Here is a 12,513-nt window from a genome sequence, read left to right on the forward strand (position 1 = left end):
GAAATTGTGATAATACCGACAACTAGAATTCTGTGGATTTTTACATCGATTGAAGATTTCATAGAAGGGGAAACACTTCCCCTTCTATGAAATCTTCAATCATGTGAAAAACAAATTTTCATAATCTTCTCTTCATTCCTGTTTTTTAAGCTTCATAACTTGTTATCCCGTTCTTACTTGCACGTATCATGTTAGCTGTAATTTGTGCATGCTGTGTTCTTTGTTATTGATTGCTTATGTTTTTTACTGTTTTAAATTTAACTCCCTCCCCAAAATGTCAGTTAACAGAAATATTCACTACAGTAGACTGTTGAAATAACGGCACATTGAGATCGGATATATACATACAGTGCAGATGTCTTGAAGTGCCAAAAAATAAAACGGCAAGTATCACGATTACTATATTTGTTTACATCTGCCATTTTAAAAGTGAATTCTGTACTGTTATCACGGATTATACTGCTGTTTTACATTTATTTTAAATTAAAAACCCCTTACTATGGCTCCTAAAGTTAATAAACCTCATACAGAGAAGAAAAGAAGAACAACACCAAAGCTTGGTGACAAACTTGATATAATCCAAACTATTACATCAGGATCACCCAGAATGTTAATTCATATACCCATGTAAATTGTGTGTATTCTCTGCTTGATTTGCCATTTTGTCTGACAAAAAACCACAATTTCTGGGGGGGACCTTGCTATCTACGCATGAGACCCACTAACTCAGCCACGGAGTGAAAACAGCCTATAAAAGTTCCTCACATCATTGATGGGGTTCGAACCCGGGCCTTTTCCACCCGGTGTGGGGGAGGATGGTGATGATACCACTGTGCTACCAGTGCAAACTAAACTTGATATAATAAAGAAAATAAAACAGGATGCATTAATGCAGAAGTGTATTAATGGTAGAATATAACTTTGGATCATCTACGTGTTATGATTTTTTATGTGCAGTTAATAAAATTGCATTCTTAATTTCTATTTCTTATTTGGCCTAATGAGGCCAAATGCAGAAATAATGATTTCTGCATTAAATACATCAAAAATAAATGTATTAGAAGATGAAATGCACAAGGCATAATTTCGTATGGGTTTAGGTAATTAACTATATAATATCGGTGTAGATATACCATAGTTTACCCATAAAATTGAACTATATATGTAGTGTAAAAAGGCATTGTTTTAATTGTGTCTCATATTGTGGTTGCCTTCACAATGAGATAGCTGGTATTGCTCTACTTCAAATAAATAACGCTTCTCTAGTAGAGAAGACTGCTGTCATTTATTTTCAGTGGATACCACCACCCAGACGATCATTTCAAAGCTATTTTGGCTTCATCATCAGTGAGTTTTTTTTTGGCTGGTGCAGCATAAGCCATAGGCTTTCTTGCACCATGCGGCCATTACTAATACTAATGTCAGTGTAACCTAGAGTGGGCAGGTACCCTGGTAATGCAACATGCTATCACAATTGCAACGTTGTATCCACTGAAAATAAATAACAGCAGTCTTCTCTACTAGAGAAGCGTTATTTATTTGAAGTAGTGCAATACCAGCTATCTCATTGTGAAGGCAACCACAATATGAGATACAATTAAAACGATGCCTTTTACACTACATGTAGTTCAAATTTATGGGTAAACTATGGTGTATCTACACCGATATTATATAGTTAATTAACTAAACCCATAAGAAATTATTTATGCCTTTTGCATTTCATCTTTTAATACATTACTATTTATACACCATTTGGCATCTCTCATATTGTGGAAATAACTTTGCAACTGTGATGGCATGTTGCATTACCAGGGTACCTGCCCACTGACTGATGATGAAGCCAAAATAGCTTCGAAACAATCGTCTGGGTGGTGGTATCCACTGAAAATAAATGTCTTCTATACTAGAGAAGCATTATTTATTTAAAGTAGTGCGATACCAGCTATCTCGTTGTGAAGGCAACCACAATATGAGATACAATTAAAACGATGCCTTTTACACTACAAATGTAGTTCAAATTTATGGGTAAACTATGGTGTATCTACACCGATATTATATAGTTAATTAAAAATAAAACTTTCTAGATAACAGAAAAATTGAAATAATCGCACCTTGTATCCCCGAAAGTTTTATTTTGAAAGTCTACTATAGTTAGTATGTACTATTAAGCTATGCACATCGGTGTAAATTTATTTTTATTTTGCTAACCTGTGGAAAACATTTCAGATTTTTACATATCATTTAATTTTTTAATTGGTAAGGTAATAAACTGTAAATTTGTGCCTAATATATCTTTACTTTTATAGCCTGTGGATAATATTCCTCCTTATTAGAATCGCTTTTTAATAGAATTAAAATTCAATTCACAAACGTAATCACAATGACCAGCACTTATTACATATCATATAGTAAACTTACTTTACTATGGAAAATCCATCATAATGTGATTTGATCGATACAGAAAATCAATTATAAGGCGTGGATCCACTTCGCATAATTGAAGCAGCCGCTCAAAGTGTCTCGATGCGTCCCAAATGACCAGAATCCACAAAACTCCAGATTTCATATTTTAAGGAAAATATATCAGTTCATTATGGAAATATACAGGAACTTCCATTTGAAGAAAGATGCCTCAAAGACTGATGTTTTAAAATTTAGCTGAGTTATTTTCTGTCGATATGAAGTTATTGTTCTCTGCTTTTAAAGTGATTTTGGACCACATTGAAAATATACATATTGTTGTTTGCTCTAACAAGGTGGAAAGTCTGTTATAAAGTAATCCTTATTCTAAAACTTTTCCTTAATGGTTTTGTTATTTTTAAATAATGGATATAAAGCAACTAGAATACTATGGTGAATATTTTGCCGAAACTGTTTCAGAGAAGAAATAGATTTTAATATAAGTAATTACAAAAACCTCTCCCTAAGCTCCGAAGGGAACCACCGAAACTGTTGCTCCACAGTTTTGTTGTTACAAAACTGTGGAGCAACAGTTCCATTATGGAACTCTTAAAAGATATAATGGAAATTTTGAAAATCTTGTGGAAAATTTTAATGCAATTTTTTTTTTTTTTTTTCTCAATTTTATTCCTAAATAAGATCTATTGCAAAAGAAATCAGGTCAAAGGCTTATTTAGTCTAATCAGGTTCAAAGAGTGTTCCAGACAGAGAAACATAAGCAAATTATTATATAGATTGTAGTAAACTCAAAATAAGTATAATAGCATTTTGATGCACATTTTTTTTTAGTGCATATTATGATGTTTAGTAATTAGTAAACAGGCACCTCGGTGGGCAGGAGCAGCAGTGCATAGCACACGCTTCTTGATTAGACCAGGGTTCGAGCCCGTGCCCACCAAATACGGAGGATGCGGAAAGGTCAGGGAATGACCGCCGCATATTCTTGGAGCAATATGGCCTTAGTTGCTAATGCTCCTAAAAAAAAAACCAAATAGCATAACATAACATAATTAGTAAATTAATTTGTATAATATTTTTAGTTTGATATTTTTATTAAAAATTTGAATTGTACATAAGCTGACATGCAGTCAAAGAAAGATCACTGCTACTGCTATAATTCATAATGCTATTTTATATATAATGTATGCCCGGTGGGTGAAGTGCCTGCCTAGCAACCCAAAGGCCGTGGGTTTGAATCCCGCCTCTGGTTTGGATCAGAGTAGAAAATGCAAAAACCTTGGGAGGTGCAATATGGCCACAGAAGCTGATGTGCTAACAACTAACAAAATATATATATATATATATATAATGTATAGATCTTTTGCAAAGAAATAGAAAAATGTTTGCAGATTGGTGGTGTTCACCATTCTTTAGAGTACATACAGTATTGCTCTCTCGTATTCATTTTCTTTATGGTTGTAGAAGAATAAGAGAAATTTACCTCGATATGATATGTAGAACACTTCCATATACTCTCCAGAAATTAAAACAAATACAAAGTACAAAGTATGTTGAGGGTCAAACGGCACCAGGAATTTCTCCCATCTCCGCGAGTGTTCGCTGTATCGAGGGACAGTACTCTGTCAAGACCAGAGATTTAAAAGTGTGTGGATCATGTGTTGTGTAGTATGTTGTGCCCATTGTTCTTCTGGCCTATTGGCCGTCGAGCCCCTGATGAGACCCGACGTTGTCCGTACTATGCCAACGAGGAGGCTGGCCAGGTGTACCTTGAAATTTATTATACTCTGGCAGGTCCCGCCGCCTAATTTATAACAAATACAGTAAACCCCCGCTATTTGCGGTATCTGTATTCGCGATCGCCGATTTAATATAAAATGAAACCTAAAAAAATGTGAATTTTAAAGCGCCATGAATATTTTCCGCCATAAAAAAACATGAGCGTGGCTAAAATTATCTTTGCCGGTCAAAACAGCACTCAGTGGGTGGGGGGAGATAGTTGACAAAATCGCGAGCGTGGATGTTTCTCGCTAATCCTTGTTCGGTATGTGTTATGCGCTTGCCATGCAAGGTTTCGTCGTTTGCTTTTAATTTATATGCTTATAAATTGATCTTATTATCATTTTTTTTATCTTTGCGTTTATTTTTTTCCCTTGATGCGCAATATTTTTTCAGTAAAAGGTAAACTGCAGCCATTATCAATTTATAAATTGATATGCTTACAAAAATGACAAATCTACCATTTTGCAGTGTAAAACAGACCTTTTCGAGTTTTTTAACGGAAGGAAAGTGACTTTATTGTGGACAAGTTCTTTCTAACCCCTACAAAAATATGGCTACGAATAACAAGAGAAATGTGAAAATAGCAAAGAAGGTGATGACATTAGCGAATAAAATTGAGTTATTAGATAAAATTTCTAATGGTGAAAGTGTCTCTCTTCAGTGGCAAAACATTATAAAATCAATTAGTCAACGGTACGATCAATCCAAAAATCGGAAGAAAAAATCCGCCGTAGTGTCCGTGAAAACGCGCTAATTGCTTCAAAAATTTGCTCTGTAACTCGTGATGTTAAATTAGAAAAAAAAATGGAAAAAGCTTTAAATCTGTGGATAGAAGACCGAACTCAAAATAAAATTCTGTTAAGTTCACTCATCATTCGTGAAAAGGCAAAACTCCTTTATCAACACTTTAGCGAAACTGGTGATAGCACTGGCGGGATAAGTTTTTTTGCTAGCAAAGGCGCTGGTTTGAAATTTCTAATAAATATTACATTTAATATTAAATTGTTTCTTATTTTCATTTCGATGCCATATGCTTGCATTTCACTATGTACTGTCTATGTACATAGTCATATTATGAAGGTACATATAATACATATAGACAAAATTTTAGACTAGTTTTTCTTATATATTTCATACTTTGGAACGGAACCCCTTTATTACTATGGGAGCAATAACTCAGTATTCGCGTTTTCAGTATTCGCGACATTTCTCAGGAACGTAACCCCCGCGAATAGCGGGGGTTTACTGTATAACATTAATGCAAAGTGTGATTACATTAAAAAATAAATTGACAATAATTAAAAACCATTAAAAATTAATTTTAAAAAATTAAAAGTTTAACGGAAATTTTACAAAATGATTTTCCTTCCTGAAGCTGACAGAGCTATTCAACCATATGTCGTGATCACAGGAATGAAAATTATGGAGCATGTGTGAGCATGAATCTTAGAGATTGTCTTTGCACCTTAAAGACCACAAATAGGAGATTAGATATGGATGGCAAACATAAAAGACCACCGATCTTCGATTCTTGGTCTTTTACGCACATGCGCAAAGACAAATAATTTCTATTTAAGATTCTTTCTCACATACTCCATAATTTTCATTCCTGTGATCACTACAGTCAAAAAGTTCTGTCAGCTTCAGGAAAATTGTATTGCAAAATTTACGTTAAAACTTTTTTTTAATTTTTAAAATTGTTTTTTAATTGTGCTCAATTGATTTTTTTATGTAATCATTTTGCTTTAATGTTATATTCGTTTTAATTTCTGGAGAGAATCATATGGAAATGTTCTATGTATCATATTGAGGTAAATTTCTCTTATTCATTTACGAATATTGAAATCAATGTAGAATTTATTGAGCATCATAGCTCTGGTTTATACTATCAAGTTTTCTTTATGGATGTGTAGTAATGCAGATACATAAAGGAAGTTGGCATTTCATTTTTTAAAGGAATTTTAATCTTCTTTTGATCATGATGAAGTCTGTTAATCTGTTGTTTTATAGGCATCTTTTCCATTTATAATGTTGAGTAAAAGATTTTTTTTTTCAGTTATGCGAAGGAAGACTATATATGAATATCACAGACTTGATATGAAAAGAGATGACATTACAGACAACACTGCTATTTACTTCACAGCATTAAAAAGTAAGACATTGTTCATCATGTAGAATAATGTAAAAGACTATGATTTTTATGACATGTAAAAAAAAAAATTAAACTCAAAGTGCCCAGGTTTGTCTTCTTACTTTTCAGTTTAGGTAATTTAAAATTGGACTAATTACTGTTTTTATTTTACAGTTTTTAAGTTCAAATTTTACTTAATCAGCTGATTTTTTTTTTTTTTTTTTTACTTTTTTTTTAAGGTGAATGGGGAAAATTTATCTCATCTGTCACATTTTAATCTGAATGCAGGAAATGTCTAAAATGAACAAACTGTCACTTGCACAAAAATCCTGTATTCTTTAAACAAAATAAGTTTTATGGAGAAATGCTGATTTTATACATATCTTAGTGTGCAGAGTAAGCAAACCATTGTCACTATGAGAATGCTGATGGTGGAGAGCATCTTTCTCATTGATTTTTTAAAAAAAACCTAAAAATTAAAAAAAAAAGGTAGAACTGAGTACCTTTTAAATTGCAACACCTTCATATATTGTTATTAATTGTATTATTATTTTCATCTTAAAAGAAAAAAAGACATAATTCCATATTGTGAAAACATGTTTAAAATACTCCTTTTTCAAAAAAAATTGCTTCTAACAACCACTTCTAAACAACTGTTCCACTCACTAAATGGGTTAAACTGTGTTCCATTGTATACTGAGGGGTCAAAACCAGATACAAGTACAATCTATACATATACAGGGTGTTTCAGTTAAACGTTTCAGAACTTCTAAGAGGGGTAGGGTACATCCTGACAACTCGAAATCATATAGCAATGTGGGGTCGGAAATGCTTTCCTGAAGTGGTGTTGTACACAGAAGCACCATAAAGAAAAGAGACCGTAAGTGAGAAATCGTTTTAATAATACATGAAAAGAAGCAAAAGGTACATGGATTAAAGTAAGTGTTCGAAGTTTCTTCCACGGGCTACAATGCACGCCTCACATCTCCGACGCATGGACATCCGAACATTCTGGAATACTCCAGGCGAATTTCGAATTTCTTCGGCAGCTACTGCGATTCTTGCAACCAGCTCCTCAGCATTGTCAACAGGGGTGTCATAAACTAGCGATTTCATATGACCCCAGAAATAAAAATCAAGACATGATAGGTCGGGTGACCGAGCAGGCCAACGCACGGGACCACCACGTCCGATCCACTGTTGACCAAATGTGACATCCAGGTAGTTACGAACATCTCCGCTTAATGGGCAGGGGCTCCATCGTGTTGGAACCACATTGTCTGTTGCGTCGATGCAGAAATCTGATCATCTCTCAAAAGTTGTGGCAATACTTGCTGCAGAAAGATCAAGTAGATAGGTCCGGTTAGACGACACGGTAACAGGTAAGGTCCGATGAGGGGATCTCCCATAATACCGGCCCATACATTGACCAAAAATCGAATCTGTGCTGCACGACGTCGCACGACGACTTCTGTGTACAATACCGCTTCAGGAAAGCATTTCCGACCCCACATTGCTATATGATTTCGAGTTGCCAGGATGTACCCTACCCCTCTTAGAAGTTCTGAAACGTTTAACTGAAACACCCTGTATATATACAGTACACTAAGCAAAAATTTATTGGGTAAATTTGCTAACGTGGGCACCTGTACTTGGTGAGGGGACCTTCCAGTGACACTGCTAGCTTCGAGATTAGCATCACTGGGATCCAACGCCCACATCCTAACACCATAAGAATCCATCGTGTGAGCTGTGACCTGTGAAAATTCAGAAAGGGGAATCCTTGCGGTTGAGGTGCCCAGCTTCAACACAGCACTTTGTCCCCTGTTTCGACCAGATGGGTAGTCTTGGATGGCTCAGCCAGGATCAATTGGCTACTGCAGTGGTGTCCAAGCTTTTACCATACAGGGACCATATTCAAAGCTAGATTTGTTTCGTGGGCTGCACTGAGTGATTTGAGAAAACTGTTTCATTTTCCATATCTTGTTATATGTAAAATGAAGTTTCTGTTTGCATGTTCACCATTTTATATTTTCAGGCTATATATAAAAAAATGCAAATTCCCAACACTGGGGGACTCCACTAATATTATTAGTCTGTGAAGAGCAGTGTACATTTATTACCACTCTCTGTTCTCTCTCACTCAAGCATTCTTTTATCCCTTGTAGCAACTTGCCCTTAATGCCATACCACTCCAATTTGTATAACAGTATTCCATGTGCAACAGTATCAAAAACTTTCGTGAAATTCAAGTATATGATATCAAAATTATTTTTTGCATCCAGTTCCTTTGTGGCCATATCATATTTTCCAATCAAATTGTTCAGACAAGACCTCCCCTTAACAAACGCATGTTGTGTCTGAACAATTACTGAGTCTTGTCTAGGTGATTCTGCAGTGTTTCTTTAACCAGTGACTCAGTTATAAAATTAGTTTCCCCAAAACAGAAGTTAAACTAACAAGTCTATAATTATTTGTCATCATTTGAACCCCACCTTTGTGAATTGGGGATACATTTGCACATCTCCAATTCATGGGGACCTCCCCTGAATCTAAAATGCTCTCATAATTATGGCTAAAGGTTTGCTTACTTCCCTCGCTGCCTCCTTCAATATAACTGGAGAGATTCCATCCCCACCAGGTGCCTTTTTTTATGTTTAACTTCAACAATTTCTCCTCCACTTTGCTCTCCATTATTACAAAATCATTTAGCTCCCTGTTAGAGTTTAGTAAACTTCTGTCTGCTCCTTCCTTACAGAATTCCTCATGTGTGAATGTAGATACAAAATACTCATTCAGTTTTTCAGCTATGTGAGCAGGATCATCAACAGTCTAACCATCAATATCAAGTGGACCAATCTAATTCATCCCCTCCTTCTTCTTGCTAAGATTATGCATTTGAGGGAGCATAAATTCAAATTGAGGAATGACAGTTGCAGAATAGATGTGCAGAAAGGTGACTTTAGCCAGCTAGTTGTTGATTGTTGGAATAAACTTCCATCTGTCGTGCAAGTTGATAGCATAATAGATAAATTCACGGAAGAACTAGACAAACTTTTGGAGTGAATGGATAGTGTTTTTTTTTTTTTTTTTTCTTTCCCCGTTTGGCTGATGCTGTTTAGTCTGTTTTCTTGCATCATATGCCACTGCTATTGCTAATATCCACATGTATAATGAAAACCATTAGGTCTCTAGAGAGTGGTAATTACACCATTGGTTGCACATATTCTAATTCTGTCCTTCCTATCTTTACTGCAAAACAGAAAATGTTTTAAAATTATTATTTATTATTTCTGCTGGACAGCCTACTGGATCAAACCTGTTGGTAACTCTGTAGGAGGCACCTAGATCAGGTAAGAGTATAATGTCACTGCCTTTAGTTTGCCAGCTAGCTACTGAATGGAGGGAATCCCAATAGCATGTATATGGGAAGCACTATTGAGGCAGTCTTATGTCAAAGAGCTGAGTTTATTCTTGTGTGTACACCATCAAGTCATGGACTGAGATCTAGCTTGCAAGCTGAGAGTGGTGGACTTCACCCTCTGTCCTTGTGGTGCCATAGAAAACTCGGCGCATCCATAGCTAGGTGGGAAGGAGCAGCAGTCCTTAGCACACGCTTCTTGATTAGACTGGGGTTTGAGCCCGTCACCACCAAATACGTAGGATGCGGAAAGGTCAGGGAATGACCACCACATATCCTGGAGCAATATGGCCTTAGTTGCTAATGATCCTAAAAACCAGATAAACAAAACAAAAACTCTATGCACATTATAATGGAATGCCCAAATTGTGTAGATTTAAGAACAGAATTGGAGTTCTTATTAGGAGGTCGAGATGAAACTAGATTTGGCTTTACAAAAAAGTTTACTCATCTTTGGGAAAATTTTGTTGTTGAGTTTGGAACTCAAGCAGTTGCCAAGACTTTCTAAGGCTTTTGATTGTTTGTGTATCTCATAAAGATCTAAACAAGTTCTCATTTTATGGATTGTTGACTTTTTTTTTTTTTTTTGCAATTGGGTGTCCAGTTTTTTTTTTTTTTTTCTGACCACCCATTGCATGCAGGTGATGGTAGATGGCTGTCTTTTAAGTTCTCCACTAATGTTGGTGATCCTCACAGTTCAGTTCTTTCTCTCACTCTTTTCTGTTTGTATATGGAAATGCTGCTTATATTGACCCATTGACTTGAAATCCTATCCATAGTTTTGCTGATGACAGCATTCCACCTTCCAGTTAGGAAACCCTTACTATGCACAAAGAGAAACATGCATCAATTTCTTGAATATCCACCACCATTTCCTTAATCTGATATCCAGATAATTCTCCAATCGGGACAAAGCAAATTTTTTAATTGCAATTCTTCTAAAGCAAAAATGAGTCTACTGCCCTTATACTCATCTTAAATGTGGATTACTGTGACTTCTAATCACTCTTGGAATAAGCACATCACAAATATTGCTTTCTCTGTTTAAAAAAATAAAAATATATATATATATTTAAATAATGGCTTAAAAGTAATAACATAAAATAAGAAAATAAATAAATATTAAGCTATCATTAGAGGTAGCAAAATGCACATCCTCCACATGATGCCCAGATATAACCGATAATTAATATAAAAATGAAATATAAGCCAGTAGTATGGCGAAAAAACTGTAGAGCTTTAAAAAAAAAAAATCAACAGGGAGGGGGAAGTAAAGGTAACAAGACAGAAACAAAACCCAAAATCCCCAAATAATTTAGAGCTTTAAAAATCCAATTTATAATAATAATTTAAATTTAAGATATTATTGGATTTAAAGAAATGCAAGGGATATATATATATATATAAAACTTATCATTGTCTACCCACAATCTAGATGACTTCAACTGGGGCCAACCACCCAGACTGAAGGAAAAAAAACAACAAGGAATTCTCTGTTTCTGTGATGTTCAATATCTGCTAAGATATAAAATATAAAAAATCCAGAGATTAAGTAATTTGAATCTAAACCAATTAAAGGTAGTTCAAAATTTTTGAATCAAAAGGAAGATATTATAAATGTAAGCATATATTGAACATCGTTGACCCGACAGAGAATGTAATTTAATAATTAAAATAAGAAAAAATGTAAAGTATAAGGTATATCTACCGTATCCAGGACATAATGTAACAACTAGTCATTATGAAATAATAATCCCTCTAGTGAGTATATATGTGGTGACTCCTATGTGATGGATATGGTATAAATAAATAATTAATTAATTAAAGTTAAGTTAACACAAAGAGAAACATGCAGATAGTAAGAAGGATAAAAACTAATAGAGTAGGAATAATAGAACCTGAACTCCATAAAGGCGAAAATATAGTAGTACAAATAAGAAATAGTTTCTCATACATCCTCGGATTACCCTAATAATTTCGGAGGAATAAGAACAAAGAGTGTAGGACAGCTTAAAGACAATACGAGATATAAGTTGCAGCTCGGGTATGCCTGGGATTGCAAACCCATTCCTATAGTAGGACTCTGAGCTGAATTTGCATGTCACCTTAGTGTGAACTTAAGTATATACAGTGTGATTATATATAATATCGGTGTTTAGATACACCATAGACACTCTTAAAAAAAACTACAAAGTAGTTGTTGTGGGCATCATTTGCTCTTTCTCATATTGTGCTCTGCCTTCACGACGAGTTGCCATGATGCTGCACTACCTCAAATAAGTAACGCTTCACTAATAGAGAAGACTATTGTTACTTATTCTCAGTGAGTACCACCACCCAGACATGTTTCAAGGCTATTGGCCTATCATCAGTGGGTGGGCAGGTACCCTAGTATTGCAGACATGACGACCCAGTTGTGAAGTTAGTCGCACAATATGAGAGATGCCAAAAGGTGTATAAGATAATATTTAAAATAATTAAATGCACATGGCATAATACTTTAAGAGTTTAGTATCTATATAATATCGGTGTTTAGATACACCATAGACACTCTTAAAAAAACTACAAAGTAGTTGTTGTGGGCATCATTTGATACTAAACTCTTAAAGTATTATGCCATGTGCATTTAATTATTTTAAAGTGTGATTATAAAATAACATAAAATAAAATAAAATAAATGATACACTATAATTTGTAGGCTGGTGGGTACAAGTTTTCTAAGCTACAAGACACCAAGAAAGCAAAGTGTATCCTATATACA

The 12,513-nt window shown here is 34.8% G+C and overlaps 1 protein-coding gene across 1 annotated transcript in view; it reads left to right on the forward strand.

Moving 5' to 3' along the window:
- l(1)G0289 (plexin domain containing lethal (1) G0289) overlaps positions 1 to 12,513 on the forward strand; it is a 203,430-nt gene that overhangs the window by 160,658 nt on the left and 30,259 nt on the right. The window contains exon 9 of the mRNA XM_090374888.1: positions 6,257 to 6,352. Coding sequence (XP_090231014.1) covers positions 6,257 to 6,352 — 96 coding nt within the window. The remainder of the gene's footprint in view (positions 1 to 6,256; positions 6,353 to 12,513) is intronic.

This window comes from Mastigoproctus giganteus, chromosome 1, assembly GCF_048544385.1.
Source record: "Mastigoproctus giganteus isolate SK-2022 chromosome 1, ASM4854438v1, whole genome shotgun sequence".
Lineage (NCBI taxonomy): Eukaryota > Metazoa > Arthropoda > Arachnida > Uropygi > Thelyphonidae > Mastigoproctus > Mastigoproctus giganteus.